The 20,758-nt window shown below is 33.1% G+C and overlaps 1 protein-coding gene and 2 pseudogenes across 4 annotated transcripts in view; 2 read left to right on the forward strand and 1 right to left on the reverse strand.

The window, feature by feature from the left end:
* Positions 1 to 3,631: 3,631 nt before the first annotated feature.
* Positions 3,632 to 20,758, forward strand: part of LOC148613296 (uncharacterized) — a 34,328-nt pseudogene continuing 17,201 nt past the window's right edge. Inside the window, exon 1 of the transcript XR_015923330.1 lies at positions 3,632 to 4,214. The product of XR_015923330.1 is annotated as an uncharacterized LOC148613296 (transcript). The remainder of the gene's footprint in view (positions 4,215 to 20,758) is intronic.
* Positions 5,085 to 11,541, reverse strand: LOC148613297 (uncharacterized). Of its 2 annotated transcripts, none has more exons than XM_088586618.1 (6): positions 11,437 to 11,541; positions 10,438 to 10,815; positions 9,814 to 10,167; positions 8,968 to 9,495; positions 8,559 to 8,652; positions 5,085 to 5,663 (listed from the first exon to the last, which is right to left on the reverse strand). In XM_088586618.1, the coding sequence occupies exons 2-6, from the start codon at positions 10,463 to 10,465 to the stop codon at positions 5,657 to 5,659; spliced, it is 1,011 nt and encodes a 336-aa protein (XP_088442744.1). In that variant the 5' UTR covers positions 10,466 to 10,815; positions 11,437 to 11,541; the 3' UTR covers positions 5,085 to 5,656. The 2 variants fall into 2 exon arrangements, with proteins under 2 accessions (XP_088442744.1, XP_088442745.1); XM_088586619.1 differs by lacking the exon at positions 11,437 to 11,541 and adding an exon at positions 11,035 to 11,262.
* LOC148613298 (uncharacterized) lies at positions 11,426 to 19,964 on the forward strand (annotated as a pseudogene). Its single transcript, XR_015923328.1, has 2 exons — positions 11,426 to 11,526; positions 14,741 to 19,964. The product of XR_015923328.1 is annotated as an uncharacterized LOC148613298 (transcript).

Raw genomic sequence — 20,758 nt, forward strand, 5'->3', positions numbered from 1 at the left:
GTAAGCGTCCTCTGCTTTTCTAGAAACACCCACCGAGTTGATCATAAAAAGTCAAGTCCCGGGCAGACAAACGAGGAAAAGAAATCTATGACCAGTTCTATAAATCAATTTTCATGGTGCAGATGGATACACCATAACGATCCACGTATTCATGATGACGACCATAAAACTTCTGTGGTGATGACTTCAATCCTGTAGCAACATAATCCTGCCTCAAAAAAAAGAGTAATTAAAATAACCAATATTTTAGCGACAATCAAAATACCGCAGTCAGAGACCAGATAGGGGAAACAGACACAAACAAAAAAACATTAAACAAAAAGCAAAACAATACGTACCAAGTAACAGAAGTAAGTGAGCATGCGATGAAGACCAAGAGGTTTTTGTATGAAAGGAAAAAGACCATCTATGGAGACATCATACATCATGCATCTTAGGTGATGTATAGTGGCGATGGCCATAACTCCTTATCCATTTTGTATTTTTGTCAATAAATTTATCACATTAATGTTATTACTACATTGGCTTCTTTTACTTTAGATTCTGTCATTGCACCCTTAAGGTATTGCAAGTACCTAGTCTGTGTATCCTCAAGCAATCAGATTGACAGTTTAATGTGACAAAAATGCATAGAAAAGGTGAAATACCTCAAGTGGAATTATTTCTATTGGTAAATGATTTACTGTAAGCGTATTAATTTTCATTATTTTCGCGGTTGCCTCAAGAATGCGAAAATTAGTACCCCGAAAGTATGTTCAGATAACCATATCTTTGGACCGTTATAATTATGGTTTCCACAATTTTGAATAGAAACTTGGTTTTGTTTAAGTGTTGTATCATTAAAAGCAATCATGTACAAATTTATGCTAAGTCTATTGTAAATACGTATACGGTAGAAGCATGTGTGTTATGATTTTTTAAATACATGATCTTGTTTATATAATGCTTTGTATCAGTGACCATAGAGTACATGTTACATCAAAGAATAGAAATCAAAACTGTGCAAACATAATATTAAAAAAAGAACAAAACACACACTACAGGTAATCACCGATCAAACATTATTGTTAAATATACACGTTGAGAACTATCAATAAAAAGTTAATCCATAAACATACAATTAAAGCGCAAAACATAAATCCCTACAATTAGCTACGGCTTCGGCAATTAAGTAAGTTCCTTTCAGTTTTACATAAGTATACACATTTAGATTAAAACTGAAATAATAAAACTATATATGTGGATTTGTATATTTGTTATTGTCGAAATAACAGCCGTCATCACTTTATTGAAATTTATCAAAAGAGGAATCAAATACTGTCGAGACTATTGAAAAACTTTATTTCTTCAACCTTAACAACCACGAAAATTAACATCCGCGATCATATTGACTTTTCAGAAACCGCAAAAATTAGCTGCCGCGAAAATTAATACGTTTACAAAAAATGTTATGAGAATTATATTAGTGTACACTTGATCAAATTGAAGGACCAACTTAATTTTTTCATTCCATTATTTTTTGAAACACTTCATACAAAATACTTAAGTTTGAACGTCAGTGGACAAACTTTTTGTTTATGAGTATTTCTTAAAGCATGATAAAAAGCTAATTAAAGCAGTCCCTATAAAACGTTTGTGAAAACAAATAACGCACAAATAATGATAAAATAGTTTTTACACCCAGATGCTATTACGAAATACATGTTACAAAAAATCACTTGACTATATTAGTTCTTGGGCTGTGGGGTCCACCGTGCATCGTTCCCCCTTCATCAAATTAACAATGTTTTTTTTGGTTATTGTATACTTCCCGTTTACATCCCGACATATGTCCCCAATAAGGGTACCAAAAATATCATGGAACATTAATCCGATCTATAATCAAGTCAAGTCCAAAGTGAATATGACAAAATAGATATTACATCACAGGAGTATATGGTAACGCAATGATCCCGGGCCGGTACAGACATTTCAAACAAAATGGTGGGTTAAATCTAGGTTTAACAGAGCGCGACAGATCCATTTTCCTTTGCATGAGTATACCGGTGGTGATTAAATAGCATTTACTTGTTATATTGTCGTAATCGCTAAATCTTTGGTTACATGAGTACAAGGAATAATTTACAAAAAGCAATCATTACTCATTGCTTCAGAAGAAACAGAGTATTTTCAACCGAGAACTGATATCGGAAAAAGAATTATATTAAGTAATTACGTTTAAGAATAAGCATATTTTAGTATCGTTGTGTGTAAAAATGCCAACATTTGTTTTTTATCTAATTGCTTCATATTCTGAATCATACTGGTGTATGAACAATGAAGAAATTATACATTCATATATATATCACAATAAAGCCCAATATTTCAGTTGTTGAATGGTTACACGAAGGATGCAATCACAGTAGCAGTTCATGAATGATAAGAAAATATGTTCCCCTACCAAACGACACATCACTTAAATTGAAATAATTTCCAGTCTATCTTTTAGTATGCAAATGTTATTTGATCACCACCGGTAACGTAAGAGGGGGGTTTGCCGCGCTGTACAACTTAGGTTAAACGCACCATTTCGTTGTGTCGACGGATAAAATGGGTACAAAAATCACCTAAGACATCCAAAATCAGGCGTTTATGATGTTGGTGATATCTTTATTAAAGTTTTAACATCGATATGGGGTAAAGACATTTAAAGCACATAATAGGATCTTTGAAAACTCTAATATGTTCAAATTGGCAGTACTTTTTACACCGAATTTGCAACGTCTTCATATCTGACACCTAATATTGACACTTTTATACACTGATTTAGAATGTTGTCTGTTATAATTTCATGTTGGTGTCTCTATGAGTATTGATTTATTTCATGACTTATAAGAAATGAATGGACAAAGACGACTAATATTTTTGGTTGTTGTTGAAAAGCTTTAGTGTGTATTCTTAGACATGTGCTAAGGCATTGTGATACCTTTCTTATGTGGGTATTTTCGAACCAATAAATTGTCCAGATATCATAGTGTTTGCTATCATGTAACAACATTTTCCCATCAAGAAAAACTTCAAAGATAAAAAAAAAAAACTACCCCCCCAAAAAAAGAAAAGTGCTTCTAACTTTGGTCAGTATATCTGCAAATACGAAAAACAATCTGATGATAACCACACACACACACACAAAATAACAAATACAAAACAAACAAACACAATGTCCCGCATGTATAAACTGCCCAACTTGAACACATTTTTTCGGCTTATGACTATTTGATGTCAGGAAAAGAAAGGATTATACATGCAATACATACAATATCACTATATAGTAAATAAATCAAAACTGAAAAAAATCTTGTTTCAGCTTGTGTTACAAGGCAAGGCTCTGTACTATAAACAAGGTGATAAACCACAAACACAAACATGGTATTTATTCTAAGGGATATGACTCCGAGGGTTTAAGAATCATGGGCTAATAGGGTGCAAAAATCTTTTATTTTATATGACTTGATTTTAGAATTAATAATTTTTTTTTTACAAATTGAGTAGAAGTTACTCCTTAAATCACGTGCCCATCATATCGAAATTTACAATATATAAAACTGGTATTTTTTATTTAACCTAAGTATAAGGTATAAATACATGGATCTTTATGCAATTGTACCACAATCTTGTAAACCAGAAATATACGAGACGTTTTATTTTGGAGATTATGACCTGAACTGTTTTGGAAATGTCAAAACATTATTTTTGCTAGTTTCCAAAGTATAGCATAAGAAATGTGTGTATATCTCTGTGAATGTACCACAGAAGATTTTGATTAATTTCCAATAGATAGTGACTAAGACGAAACAAGAGGCAAGTTATTTTCAAAACTTAAGGATTTAATTCAGTCTTTGTAAAATAGATCCTTCTGATATTGTATCACAAAAGTTTGAATCACAAACGTCAGACTGGCTCTGGATCGATTTTGTAGATTACCACCTTAGCTTCAAAGGAACTGTGTGCCAGAACGGCTAAAAGACTGCCGTAGTTTGCAGCGATTTAAATCAACTTGTAAACAGGATTTTCCGTAAACTAAAATTTTATTGAACCAGATGTTTTTCCTCCATAGCTGTATATATATTTTATTGTCTTGAACTATTTATAGAATATTTTTATACTTGCGTACAATTCAACAAAGTAGTTTACAACGTTCTTCAGCAAGAGTAATAGTGTTGACATAATTTAAGGTAGAGAACTATTAATCAGACAAGCGTTCTTTTTTATATAGAAGTAAATTTTTGCCATTTACTTAATGTATAATTTGTACTTTTTAACAATTCTCCTCATATCTATATAAACATGTATGTATTAAGTGATAGGGATATTTTATATAAAAATCCATATATATATGTATATAATATGGATTTGTGACATGCAGCATTAATTTGATCCTGTATCCTACATAATAACGTCTAGATGAACTGGCCAGTACTACCATACATCGTGTACTACGTTACAGCTTTAGATTAATCATACGAGGAGGAATGACCGGGCCAGCGAAAGCTATATTTTTATATAGCCTAGCTAGCTGAGTGGTCTAGGGCGCTGGGCTTAGTGCAGGCGGTGTTGCCATAGATGTCACAGCGGTACGAGTTCGAGTCCCGCGGAGGGAACGACAAAACATTTGTTTCGCAAATTTGTCAGTTCTAACATCGTTGGGAATTTTTCAGACCCTTCTATAAGTTTACATTATCTTCCCTGTATCAATGTGATCCGATGTAACAGTGTAGCGAATAGAGTCGTCACATTCTGAGACGTTATATATATATATTATTAACCATGAATTCAAATAATGTTTTTGAATGCCGGGTCCCTTTAAACAACACTTAAATATATATAGTGTTGTTTAAAAGGAGCCGGCGTTCAAAAACATTATTTGAATTCATGGTTAATAATAATAGCTTCTTCAAGTTGACCTGCTGATGAGATAGCTTTTAGCTCTAGTATTGGACAAACAAACGAGTAAGCTTTAGAACAAGTTCTTGGAGTGTAAATAAGGAGCCTGATCTAGAAATATTTCTCGTTAAGATTGCTATACATAATGTTTTCAAAGCAAAACCAATAAATAGCTTTTAATTGAAAAGATACTATGCTTTTCCATCTAACAGATAAACACACTGTTATCCTGGTGTGAAATTAACTTATTTAGCATAGTATGATATCGCCAAATTAGAAAAAAAAAGTACATGCAACTATTCTACATATAACAATTATATTCAGTCTTCACATAAATAAATTGAAAGTATTTGATTTTTTTCAATAATCTTACATGTATTTTGTGAACCATTAAATATTTCGTGTTTCCCAACGAGAAATTCAAAAAACGTCCAGGAATATTTTGCTGGAACAATAACACTTCAATCATTAATAAACTGAATTTGTGCGCACAAAAAACTCAAGAATGCTTCATGTTTCATTCGACTACCTAAAAATAGTACCAAACGTGACGTGAAGTGACTTTTAAGCTTTCATCCTTACAGGTTTTAAGTTTTTGTTTTTATGAGTATTTAAACACCATATCTTCTAACAATTCAATGGCTGCCATCATTTGATATCCCTTTTAACACCATGAATTACAAGGATTGTGAACACCTTGTGCTTTTTTCTCTTCCAACATATATGTATGTGTTTATGACCTGAAAATCATTCAGATAAACAATTGGTATTAAGCCATCTTTAACCACGTGAAATTGTAGTTAAATTGTATGTTATATTAAAATTCGAATATATCTAACAAACTGTATCGAAAAGAAAGTTCAAAACATCAAGCAAAGCTTGATTTGTTTATATTCACTCATTATGACAAAATTGAAAAATATGTGTATTTGTACTTCTGAAGACAGGATATCTCGAATGCGTTTAAACATTATATTGGAATAATGCTATCATTTTTTTTTCAAATACATGTATTATTTTAGTTCAAACAATCTAGTCCGACAGAGTTGATAAAATGTAATTGTAGAAAAGAGAAAACATTTTTACCTGAAATTTGACACGTATTTACCATGTAGGTTGCAATAAAAATAAGATTGTTCAAAAAGGGGAGCAGAACATTACAGACGAAAGAGCAAAGTATCCATTTTTATTTATTGTATTTTTGATATATTTATACATTCTGCAATGTCGTTTCTTGAAGGAATCCTTGAATTTGTTAAGACCACAATTGAGAGTTTACAAACAGAGATACCATTCATATGACTTTCGATTTGAAAGTTGAAACAATTCATCGTCATAATTTGTTTTCATTCTTATTCATAAATCTGTTTTTTTTCCGCAGATTTATGGCTTTTTTACTGCATCAATACAGTCTCCTTTAACTCGTTATATTGGAAGTTTACTACTGCTTACTTTTATGCATGAAATTCAGTGCGTACAATGATAATAAAAAAATATAAAAATATACTGTGAGCAAACTCACAGAATGATCGCACAGTTGCCTAGGACTTAAACTTGCACATATCTGTATGTTTGATTCCCTTGTAGTTATCTCACAATAATTAATTTTACAAAGACTATCAACTTTTATAAAATTGAATAAAAACATGGTTTTGATGTGTCGATCCCGAAATAAGGAGTGTCACCAATCTGAACTTTTATATAGTAACAATTAGGATGAAATATAAAGAAACACTTAACAAATATATTGTTACTCTAAATGATCAACATTGTGTTGGGTGTTGAATTAAGAATTGTTATCAACTTTGTCTACTGAAGTCGATTCCTATAACGATGTCCTTGTGCAGAAAATATAACGAGAATGGATATGGTGAATATTGTCAGAGACAACAACCCCAACAGGATAAAAATGTCAGCCCAAGGCCCACAATGGGTCTTCAAGGAATGACAAGAAATATGTACGGGGACTCGCATCGTTCATTCCCTTATATACCGTCAATAAATTAAACATTCAACCTTCCAAACAACATTTGGTAGATAAATTTAATAACACCTTCAGAAATTTGGACAATATTTTGGCTCTAAACAACGACGATTATTCTAAAGATAATACATCCTGCTGAACTTTCTTTGAATAAAGCAAATATTGATAATAAAGAATGTCCATTTCTTGTTCTAACTATTCATATTAATAATGGTAAACTTGATACTAAAGGCTACGATAAAAGGGATGAGTTTTCATTTCCCTTTTGTTAACTATCCGTTTTTAAATGGTGACGTCTCCTTGTCACCATCATAGAGTGTTTACATATCACAGTTAATTCGATTTCCTCGTATTTGTAACAATGTTTCTGATTTTAACGAAAAAACATTTTATATCACCGAAAAATTACTACATCAAGGTTTTCGATATAGCAATTTCGTAAAAATATTCACAATTTTTTTCAACCGATACAAGAAACTCATTCTCAAGTACAAATGTAAACGATCTATACTTTATTTTATGGTATATTTTATGGTAATATTCTTGACCAAGCACGGAAACATAAATACTTACTCAATAAGTTGACTAAACCATTAAACATGCTAATTCCTAAGGGATATAGTTATGATATCGTTGTCAAATCGTTAAAGATACCATTGGTATTTACGATTTACTCAACGGGTCATAGTTTTCCTTTCCTCGTTTGTCTACTCCGGACTTGACTTTTTATGAACAACTCAGCGGGTGCTTCTAGAAAAGCAGAGGACGCTTACCCTACCGGTGCACCTGGTCCATGCTCCCAGTTTTTAGTGGAGTCCGAGTTGCTCTTTTGCTTTTGTTACTCTTTATGTATGATTTTAGTTACTCTATATTCTTTGTTGTGTATGTCTGTTTTCCATGTCTGGTCTTTGTCCCTGGATTACATTCTTTTGATTACCGCTATAACCTTGGTTCCCTTGATTACTCTTACATTTAATTCGCTCATAAGGTCTTTACAAATAAGCACGATATATTTAAAAGCAGTTTTCGGCATGACACGGGTTGTGTCCTTATTGTAAAGCTTATGATGTACGGTGGTTTTCAACCCTGCTTGGAAAGAATTTGAAACGTTTCAACTGGTCTGGAGCTGTCATGTCAGTTAACTGCTACTAGTCCATTTATTTGTGCATTTGTGTAACGAATAATCAGTTTCATTATTTCTGTTTTAACAAAGGGCTCAAGACCTTTTTGAACTGATTTTAGATGTGTTGACTTGTGTAATATTTTTTTCCGAAGTGGTCAGATTTAAAAGAGGGGGGGGGGGGGGTTGTGATCACTTAAAGTACTTTAACCTCGCGGCATTTTTCCCGCCTGTCCCTGCCCCCCTGCCCCCTCCTGTATGTTTCCTTTTCGTTTTCATTTTAAGTTTATTTTTACGTTGTTTGAATATATAGGGGCAATTATTTCGCTGTTCATGTGTATAATGTTCTGGGGCCAGCTACACCCTACTCTTAAGTATGATTGTTAACACTTTCCTTGTCGTTCATTGAAGACCCATGTGTGACCTTGAGCTGACATTTTTCATCCGGGTGGGGTTGTTGTCTCCGTGAAATTTTCACCATGTCCATTATCTTATATTCAAATTCTACTTTACTATAAATAACAGTCTTACCTTCGACATTCATTTATTTTGTCTTTGTACCAGATCAAAGCAACTATCAATGCCAGCACAACAAAGACAACAACGACAGCACCAAGAAGTATCGCTTAAAAAGAGAAATTAATCAAGAGATAAAATGCTGTTATCAAATGAATAAATATAAAAAGAAAAAAATAGTACCGAAAAATAATGTTATCATACTTATCCTGTAGTTTGGTTACGTAACACGAACGCTAGTCATGTGCAATATAAGCCGACTAGTCCCTCTGACAGAAACTAGTAAAGGCTTGAAGAAAAAGCCCAAGTCAAGGCTTTATACAGCATAAAGTAACCTTCAAATTAACGAAATGCTTCATTTGTTTTTGTATTGGCTTGAATACGAGTATATAAGACTGTTAAACACACAGCAGATGTAACTTACAGTTGTTACTAGTTTCAGAGTCGGCTTTCTCTGTTGTTTTTCCGACAGTACCATGAGATGACGAGTCTGTACTCTCTGTAACTATTGTAGATGTTATTTCCATTGATATACCCGTCACATTTACAGCAGTTTCATCAGATGTTTGAAAGTCCTCTGTGGATAGAGAAGTTGCAGTGACATCTTTCTCCGTAGAAGTCGGTGGTATGGAAACAAATGTTGGTAAAGTATCTGTACTCTTTGTAATAGTATTACCTGTCCGAGGTGAACCTGTGTTTGCCGTAATTGTGGGTGTCGAACCTTTCTTTTCGGTTATTGTCAACTTTTCCCAATCTGATGTAAGTGTTTGTTCTGTTACCGAGGCTGTATTTGTGGTTTCTGATGTGTCTATTTTCTTAGATGTTAATAAGACTGTAGATGCTGTAGTTGTAGAGTCACCAGGGCATGATGTGAGGTCTGCTTTAGGTGTTGAAGGTGAAGTCATTGATGTACTTGAACAAGATAGTGTTAATTCTGAACCTTTGGTTGAACCTAGAGTAAATATAAACTATAAAGTGTGTCATACATGAACACATAGATGGGTGTCTGTGCAAAGTTGAAACCTTTTACCATTAAGTATAAAACATTGTGCGTGGAAATGTTAATGGCTACTGATTAACGTATTATTGAAAAATTATGGTCTCAACAAATTCAATCGACCATACAACAAAATGGCAAATCGAGGACAATGTCCGTTATAAGTCCATGTATAGTATCACAATACAAAAATTATTACTGTATTACTGTGGTCAGTGTGTTCATTGCTTTTTTTTTGGCTTGGCACGATATATTTCCCCAAAAGATTCTTACCTTCAAGCAATAGAAAATAATATCCCGCAGCACTGCCATGGTTGTCTGAAATGTTTATCCGTATGAAATAAGACAAACTAGTATACAGCAATGTTGGAAGGTAATCATTGTTCTTACTGCAGTCGAAAGTCTTAGGTATACCACCATCATTTATTGAAATACTCTGACCGCAGGAGCTAGTGGATCCAAGGCGCATGTCAATTGCAGTTATTTGAATGCTGGTATTGCAAGAAGCTTCGACAGAGCATGTGCAGCTCGATGATCCTGTTAATGACGCCGTAGGATAACCAGAATCCCAAAGGAAGACTTGATTGTCTTTCGTGTTGATACTTGAACACGGGTCCAAACCTTGATCTAAAAATAATACACATGAAAGGATACAAGCATGATACAGCAACCTTTATCTGGCTCAAAATATTTACTAGTATCATGCACTGTTTAAAAATTTATCACAACAGGTACAATGTCATCGGTGTATTTTGAAATCTAATAAAAAATACATGTTCTATTTTGTTATATTATACTTAGAAATTATGTGTCCCCTAACAATCATTGTCAATTGTGTGGATGTTTAAAGTATGATTTATTTTAGATATAAATGGCCTTGTGTTGATTTTAACTTACTAGCAATACAGTAATAATCAAATTTCATGTAGTTAGTCCTGTCGAAATAGACTGAGTGGTTGCATGGTGTCGGTAACCATGATACTTGTATTGTGCAATTATTTTTCCCATTGCACTTTTGGTAGTAAGATCTATAGACTGACGTGTCGTATCGGATTGTACAGTCATCTGGGTCGTACTGACAGCAGGACTCCTATACATTTCCCTTTTTAGTATGCGTTATTGCTATCGGACAGGTTGTTGCTAAAGTTTTCCCAACGGCAGATAACCCTACAACTGCCATTTTGTTCCCCTCAGCACACTTTGGTCGTAGAAAGTTGTCTAAACCGGTATTTCCATAGCATGCAGTAGACGATTCCAAAGTCAGTGGATATACTCCTAACTTTAAGAAAAATGAAATACAGCAGTGGAAAAGTAATGAAGGGAACCAAGTTTATAGCTGTAATCAAAAGAATGTAATCCAGGGACAAAGATCAGCCATGGAAAACATACACAACAAAGAAAAACAAAGCTGCGAAAATGTAATACTAGTTTGAAGTCCTATAAAATTCCAGTCAAGTTTGATCACACGGTCTGGATGTTAAAACAACTACATACCATGTATACAGCTATTATTTTGAAAAAGTATTGTACTGTAGTTTCACTGGCTTCTACTGAACATAATAACTTTATTGTTGGTATATTATTCCAACGTGATGAGTTGTACGCGGTCTCTTTTCAACCAATTAGTAAAATGTTCCAACTTGACTTATATATATTCACACTCTAAGAGAGGACTTCACTGAAATCAAGGTGATTTCAGTGACGTCCTCTATTAGAGTGAGAGTCTATTGATAATGGAAATCGCTATATGTATGGATGAAACAAAGTTGTCTAGTTTTTTAACAACTACATACAAGTTCATGATTTTGAGATCGTTATTGAGCAAATAATTCGATTTTGTTACAGGGAATAAGCTCTTTTTCAGACAGAATTCCCTCTTTCGATTAAAGAACGTACCTTGGATGATATAAAGAATTCCATAGGCAAATTTTAACACGGATGTCATCGTCAAACCATTATTTTTATTCTTAACCTTATCTCATCACAGTAAGTCATGCTTTACCCATACGTTTATACAGATACAATCGTTTCACATTGAACCCGATCAAGTTCCTGCATTAAACAAAAGAATATTCAGTTTAAATTTGGCGATCTTCTCATCTATTTACAAATAGTTACAGTCGGCAATTCAATAAATAATTATGTATAAATTATGTCCAATGTTAAAACACCAGGACTGAATTTCGTTTGACTTAACTTAAGGCCGGGTTTCAAGCGTAGTTTGTTCCGTTATTAACCATAGTTTTCCTTTTTACCAAATATGGTATCTTGACCATGCTTGCGCAGATGACAGTTTCATATAGAATCCTCTTGCCCTTTGAAAACATCGGTAATTTTTCCCAAGTAGGAAACGCCTTAACTTTTAAACCTTAATGTATTATAAAAGAAAATATTCCGATGAAAAAATCTATTCTCGGCTGCTGACAGTAAATGGTAGACTGCTTAGTTTCTAAATATTAGTTTCCTCTTTTTCGGAGAATCTAGCTATTAATCGAGATCAAAATATCTCAAATACCAAATCTAAAAAGTGGGGTATTAATAAGATAAGCTCCGAAGGATCATCAAAAATTGGGAAGTAACAATTAACACAAGATTTTCAATAAAGTAACCTGATAAAGCAGACATGGACTATTGTTAAACTGTTCTCATTATTAAGTACAGACCGAATTTCCTCTTACCTTGCAACCATCTCCATTTTTATATATGGATTCTAAAACGTCGCATTGGGTTATTAACGATGTGTCTGACAAACAGTTGGATTTTAGCGGTAAAACGAAATGCCAACTTAAACGCTTCCAACAAATTTCAAATTATGTCATACCTACATATAGTTCGATATCGTATTCATTTTGCTGTATGCTGATACCATGATATTTACAATGATACAATTGTTTTATTGAAATTTCGACAACTTTTCCAGGGGCGTAGCTGCCTATACGCAAATACGCAGTTGCGTACTTTCGGAAAAAAGTAACAAAAATAAAAACACACATTTCAAAGAAATAAAGGTTTTATGCAATGACTCACTGGGGGCCTTGAGCGACCCCCACGCAAGACCCCTCGCTGTAATTTTGCGTACAAATAAAACAGGCCTAGCTATGCGCCTGATTTCGTGACATTTAAACATTTGAAATCGTGCGTGACAACAATTTAGGCGGAGCTTGTTACTTTTGAATGAGGCAATAATGAAAACTGCTATCAGACTCTGATCTTTTGAAATAATCAACTACGTGATAACGCTCATAATTAGCCATTTACATTTGTCCCCTTTAAAAGAATCTCACTCCATATACCAAAATAAAAAAGTGGTCCCCGTAACGGATTTCGGTCAAATAAGTTTTAATGGCTACTACTTAGTGCTCTATCACTTAAGTTTAAATGAAATTAATCCAAAATAGAGGCGCTATCCAGGTGACAAGTCTAAATAATTACTTTTTAACAAATTACTTTTATAGTATATTACATTGTACTTTAACTAAGCCCCCCTAAAAAAGTGACCCCTATACACAGCCAAATATTTTTCACGTGAAATTCATGTTAACGAGCTTCACATGAAATTAACGTGATTTTCACATGAAATTCACTTAACATTAATTGCATGTGAACAATTCACGTGAACTCTGTTACAAAGTTTGTTTGCTGAGTTCGGTACAAAATCTTTTGAAATTCGTGTGTAGCACTTGAGATGTATATATTATAAGAATATAATATTTTTATACAATAATTATGTTCTCTACACATTCTGATATCAGAAATTTCAAACGTCATATATAGTATAACAAAAATATCGTTTTGTTCCCAAAGCATATTTTCCTAATACGGAATACTTTATTTTCAATATGATGAAAAAACAACACTTGGTTTTTTTGGGGGTTTCAGACTTGCCTGTATTTGTGTGTATAATCATAGCAAAATATCCTTATTTACTTAAAAAGTTGCTCAGAATCTCATTTTGACTAAAAAATATTCCAAATGATTTTTTAAGCTATCTTGGGGAATACTAAATGAATACGTTTCACAAGGCAGCACAAAGCGTGTTTAAAAATATTTTTAAAACATTATTTTGATTAAACATTATATATATATTTGGCGGCATTTATTTTGAGTAATACTTTAAATATGCATGCTTCATTATTTTTAGAAAAAAAAAACAACTGTTCACGCGTTCAATTTGGAAACTATATGAAAGCATGGACGCGGATCAATATGGCAAACAAATCCTTTTTCTTTCATTCGGAAATAATTACCGGGAATTTTACTCAGCTACATTTGCACACCGTAATAAAGCTTTACCCCAAAGATCAAGTAACTGTGATAAGTAGTTGCAATGAAAACTGAGAGGTGGAATTATTCAAACCGACAAAAAGCGAATAAATGGTAATCCGGATATTTCAAAGTGACATAATATAAAGGAATAAGTTAGGGTAATTTTTTTATAAAAATGTTATAATCGAAATTCGTGGAGCTTACCAAAAGTAAGAAACACGGTTGTCATGAATAACTTTTTCGTTTAATACGTGTGTATTGGTCTCCACTACATAATCAGACTAATTATGTTACCCACATTTCATTAAAAACCGGAAATTACAGGAGATATTCTTTCTGAAGAGTGCCTGACCCTAACCATTGCTATGACAATTATTGCTTTCTCGATCAACTTGACGTTAGTTTGTCTATGTATATCAATATGAAGGTTCCTTTTTATTGTTTTTGATCAAATTACCATGAATAAACACGATCTTATTTATTTTAGTCGATAGCAGTTTGTTTGATGTGGCATATTTAAACACAAACAAAAAAAAGAATAAATAAAAAAAAATACTGATATGAATTAATTATATTCCAAATAATGAGTCAACTGTTCATTACTTCGATTTTGGCTGAACTAAATACTTAATATTATGCAAAACACAAGTTAACTTTTAATTGCGTTAGATAAAATGTTGCATTATTTATAATTACCAATCTTAAACCATCGTGGTATAACTTCTTAACTTAATAAGTGCAAGGAATAAGCATATAATTGTATTGCTTCAAGATAAAAACTTAAATATGTTTAGGAAGGATAAAATTGAATGGGCTACAACATTTTCGTAATTAAAGCTTGTTAAAACAAATATTTGCATTCATTTTTTATCACTAAAGTGTACATCTGAGAATAGTGTTCAAACCAATAACATTACATACAATATAATTTCAGAACGTTAAATATGGCCTGTCTAGTTGGGGCGTTAGTAGATGTTTCTGGATCTATGAGTCGTAGCTCTAGTGTAGATGTTAATGAACGAGGCAGAGAATGGGTGAAATCAATATTCAAAGTCATAGATGATCTCATTAAACATGACGTGTCTTCGAAAAACAGTGTTTGCCCTTGCTTTTGTAGCACAGCAAGACAATGGTGTATTTGACATACTAAGTACCGTTCAAAAAGTTCAATCTGCAAATCAAACAAATGAAAGCTTAGAATGTATGGTAGAGCGCATACTTTCTATATTAGAAAACAATGGGGCCAGAACAGGTCGTAAATGGGCATCGAGGAGTACAATATGCAGAGTGGTAGATAAAGACTCGGCACATTTATTACTTAGAAACCTACGGAAGTCCAACACGTTTCGTGATATGGTTGTCAATCAATGTTTACCTGTGGCCTGTAGAGATTGGAGAGATGACCCATTCGGTTTTTCCAAGTTTTTCCAAGGTGTAACGTCATCCTTTGTCACTACCTTCAGACAAGCCAGCGAACAAGAGGTTAGGGAAGTTATTGAAAAAGCAAAAAATCGCATAGAAGGCAGTGAAGTTGTTGAATTAGTTGAACAAGGACGCTTGTTTACCGTTCATGAAGCCAGAAAAATTGTTCATGGTGTGGCGGATGAAACCACAATAACGGACGAAAGGGCTCAGAAATTACTTGAGACTATCAGGCCCTTAATTTACGGAAGCACTCCTCTAAACCTTTCCCTCAGAGAAGCCATTCAGATTTTCACTTGTTCTGGTTGTCCTTTCTGATGGCCAACCTACTGACAAAGGTGATATCTTACAATGTGTACAACAATTCAAGAAAGAAAAAATAACAGTTGTGAGTTGTTACATTACCAACTCATTAGAACTTGAATCTCGAAGGTTGTATAGCACTAAACAACAACACTGGGAGGAAGGAGCATGTTTTTTATTTGAACTGAGCTCGGTGATACCGACACAGATGATTCCCCGTTCAATATTCGTCAAAAGGAAATGGGTCATAGACATCGAAGACAATGAGACAAGGCTGTTTCTTCAGGTGAACCATCCTAACAACATCCGCGATGTTTGTGACCTTGCTCAGAATGTCGTTTGTTGCCAGGATTCATTAGCAGATCTTCTGGTACGGACGTCCATGGACGTTTATATAAATCAAGACACCAAAAGTTTCGCACCTAAACAGCAAGAAGGAGGAACCTGCTATGCAAATGCATCAGCTGCAGCTCTCCACCTAGCGATGAAGAGGATACTCGGAAGGAAAACAGCGGTTATCCTGATTTTCAAAAACTTCGAGATAAATTAATAGATCGACATGGTGTTGAGGGAGCGAACACATTTGCTGTTTTGGAGAAAATTTGTCCAGAATATCGTCTACGCTGCCAGAAAGTAAATATCGATGGTGCACTGAAAGCTATTACAAAGAAACGACCAGTTGTTGCCAGATTTAGGCTTACCGATAATGAGTGGCATACCTTTTCAAAATTCTACAGAGAAAATCTTTCGGGAATTCTTACGAAGAAAATATTAAATATTTCTCTTCGGTCAAATTACATGAAAAAAAAATTAGGGGGGCATGCTGTTGTTCTTAAAAGTTTCAATAGCCAATACTTAATGTTCATGAATTCTTGGGGAACCAGTTGGGGAGGTGGAGGTTTCTTTAGAGTGCAAAATGCAGAGATTTTTTATTTCGACTTCATTGATGTTTTTTGGAAAGAGAGTGATTTAAGCGCTTCAGAAATACACTACTTCCAACGTCATGGCACCGACATTGCACAAAACCTTATTGAAAAGCTAAAAGGTTTACAATCAACGATTTACAAATGTCCGAAATGTGAGACAACTTCTAAAGTTACAGAGTTCACCGGAACATTATCGGACGCGATTTGTCCAGTATGTAAAAAAACATTTAAGGCTGAAGAAGGGAACGTTCTTGCTCTAAATGTGTATCTTCCATTAGCCGTTGAGTCTGTGAGCACTATAAACATATAAACACAAACATATCGTCTGAACTCTAGACTGGAAAGAAAATACTTTTGGTCATACTTCAATTCTTTGTATATGAAATGGTATGTTTTGGATAGCCAGTATCCATTTTTAGGTTGCTGTATATATTGGCTATGTTCTTCAATTATTATTGTTTGGTCTTATCTGTTTTACATTATTGCTAAACATAGAATTTGTATATGCGTAAACATATTATTTCAAGAATAGAATTTTCTAGAATTTGTTTACAAACATTGTTTTTTTTACTCATTATATGTACTGATTTATTTGTTTCTAAATTGTTCTAGAACTCTCTTAGTATTTTGAGATTACGTATATAAATACTTGGTATCTGACAAGCACATTATTGTTATTACTATTATTTACAATAGTTGTATAGCGCATTATATACTATTACTCTTAGCACTTTACATGCATAAAATATTACACAATATAAACAATAATATGTAAATAATATAAAATAATAAAAAAGGTAAAAACAATTGAAATTCAATTTAAAATTCATAGAAAAATTATCCAAAGTAAAAATCTTTTTAAAGATAATTTAATAAAAGGATATCTTTACTATTGACTAAAATATAAAAGAAAATACTTTTAATAAAATTAAAATTATTCTATAAAAGAACTGTAATGAATTAACAATAAAATTTAAAACTTAATATAATTATATACATTTTCAGAACGTAATTGTCTAGATGGAACATATAAAGGGAGCAGTTTCTTCAAATATATCGGGGCGCGGTCGCGTGAAACCTTAAAAGCATACATTAAAAGTTTGAATTGACATTGGTATTGAAAAGGAAGCCAGCATAATTTCTTTAGAACCAGTATGATGTGTTAATGTCTTTTAGTGTCCTCGTTATCAAACATGCAGCTGAGTTTTGGCCACGTTGTAGTTTTGAAATATTTACATTGTTTATGCCATATAGTAATAAATTTCCACAGTCAAGGAGGGATGTTATAAGTGAGATGATTAGCGTTTTACAACCATCTTCCGAAATAAAATGTCTAATACATCCAATGTTTTGAATTTGGTAGTAACATTCTTCGGAAAAAGCAGATATTTGTTTATCCATAGCCAAAGTTCGGTCGAAAAATACTACAAGGTTTCAAACGAAATTTGTATCGCTGACTAAACAGCCATCGAAAATTAAAATGCAATCTGAGAATTCTCTGAGTCGGTTCTTAGGCGCAAAAACTATAAGTTCTGTTTGAGTATTAACATGTTGGATTTCACCCACATACTTATGTCGGACACACAGTTTTCTAATCGTGTTGAAATGTCGTCCTAATTTTGAAGTGGCTCAAATACAAGGTACACCTTGGAGTTGTCCGTATAACTATAATAATCCATGCCATGGCGCTTGCAGATTTGTCCTATTGGTTTTGCGAACATGCAATACTTAGTGGGGCCAAGCACAGAGCCTTGCGGAAGCCCACACTTGAGCTTCATCTCGTCTGATTCGACTGATTCAATCACTATGCGCCGAGTTCTATCACTTAGGCATGAATTTACCCGATAAAGTGCATGACCTGCGATTCTATATGAATATTCAAAGCGTTTCAGAACAATTTTGATGGTCTATAACATCGAATGCTGCCGATAAGATTAGCATGATAAGGACTGCACAGTTATTGTTATCGAGTGCTGACACGATGTCGTGGTAAACCTTTAGAAGTGCTGTTTCGGTTTCTTTAATTATATTTTCTTTTTGTTTTAGTGTTTTAGTTTGTGTAATGTTGTTTTTTTTTAATTTGGTAATTGCTTGTATTATGTATTATCCACAGTTTCCATATTGGCTATGTATGCATTTAGGAATCGTTGGGTTAATTATGCAATGGATGAATCAAAACAATTTATTCATATTTTGTTTTCATCGAATTGATTAACGCTAGGTTAATAATATCGGCACAAAAATGCTGAAGCGACAACAAATGGGACTTTTCAAATGCACTGAGACCATTATCACGAGACAAGGAGATCTGAATAGGAGAAAATTTTGGCCTCATGATTTGTGCATTTTTTAATAATTGATTAAAATAAAGATCATTTCTAGGTAGTTTTAGTATAGTAAGATGGTCGCAAACACTGAATACAAGCTGTTTTGACGAGATGTATAATACTTTCAATACTTGCATTTTTTTTAATAAGTCAATGAAAATACTATTATCTGTATCATTTTTTTGTCTCTTTTATTTGTCATGTTTGTATTTCTCTTTGTTTTCATTTAAGGAATGACTGTCACAATTGTTTCGGTCTATGAGGAAAAAACTTCAATCATGTGGTGCGCACATAAAAGCCTACTTAACAGTTTTTTAAGTGTTCTCCGCGAGCGTTGAGGTTATTTCAAATAGACCGAAATATATAGCAGTCATTCCTAATAGTTTATTTTCAGTATCAAAAAAGGTTGATTATGCCACCGTCACATTACGAAATATGGTCTATGAGATGATTGGCATTTTGTTCATCCAATCATTAAAAGTGTTGCATCAGGAATTAAATTAGTCTGTGATAGAAAACATATTCTTTAAAAAAATGATATATTTGTGCACATAGACATAGATTTACATATTTTCAGGATCATATTATTCGTTGCTTCCCCTCGATGCATCACATCCCTCATCATGATCATTTTTAGTATAAAATCTCATTTCAGAATATTACTTATCTTGTATTTTAGGCATTTTTGTACAACAATGGAACAAATTCTTATTTACATTCTTCAAACTTTTACATTGAACGCAGCCACCATTTTGAAAAAAAATATTAGGAAAATCTAAAGTGCAGAAAATTCAGATATATGATTGTTTATCTACAAACAATTGTAGTATGTATAAATCTTGCTTTAACAACAGCTAGCGTCTATAAAGCAAACAAAGCAAAGGACAAACAAAAAATATATAAATAAATAAATAAAACAGTTTAATCATTACATGTTAAATTTAAAACAGAGACTTATATATATTGATATGCTTTTAAAAAGAAATTTCTCAGCAGTGCAGCTGTCAGTGAGTGATAGGACAAGGCCGATTTTAACGATTTAGCATTATGTCCAAATACATATTGATATTTCAAAAAGACGTAGAAATACAACTTTTTACTATGAAAATAATTCATCGGACACAAATACAAGTTTGAATTATAAATGTAGCATAAAATACATTTTAAACACTGGAACTTATACTTCGTCGTTATATTTAAAAATTACCCTGTCGAAGCTATTTTACAAAATTTTATTTAATGCATTGAACGTTTATTCTGTAACAAAGATTATGTCGTTCACAGAAAATGTTTATCAATTTATTCACTGGTGTTTTACATTGACAGAGTTAGCGGAGAAATAAAACTCATACGTCACAATCTAAGTTAATAGCATGAACCTGAAAAAAAAAAACAAAGTCTTCCATATAAACGGTGGAGCGAACAAAATGAAAAAAAAACATACACATAAACTGAAAATAAGGATATCAAAACTAATTATTAATACGTAATAAAATGCCAATGGGGACAACAGATAATGAAACAAATTACATATCTACATACTTGTAAAATTGAATTGAAAAATTCGAAAGATTTTATGGAGACAATCAGTTCAAGACTATTATCTGAATATAATAGCATTAAAACCTATGATTTCTCAACACTGTATACTTCTATTCCCCATACTCAGTTAAAATCCCGACTTAAAAACATTATACATCGTTGTTTTTCCAAAAAAGATGGTACACCTAGATACAAATATATAGTTCTTGGTAGAGATTCAAATCATCTTCCAAATATACAGAGGAAGAGGTTTACAAAATGCTGGAATTTTTAATCGACAACATATTTGTCCAGAGTGGTGGACGTGTCTTTCAACAAACGGTCGGCATTCCAATGGGAACAAATTGTGCTCCTTTACTTGCTGACCTATTCCTTCACTCTTATGAGGCTGACTTTATAGCTGATCTGATCAGAAAGAAAGAATATTGTTTG

Source organism: Perna viridis, chromosome 6 (assembly GCF_037379345.1).
Source record: "Perna viridis isolate PV_CMFRI_1.1 ecotype Kerala chromosome 6, ASM3737934v1, whole genome shotgun sequence".
NCBI classification, from domain to species: domain Eukaryota; kingdom Metazoa; phylum Mollusca; class Bivalvia; order Mytilida; family Mytilidae; genus Perna; species Perna viridis.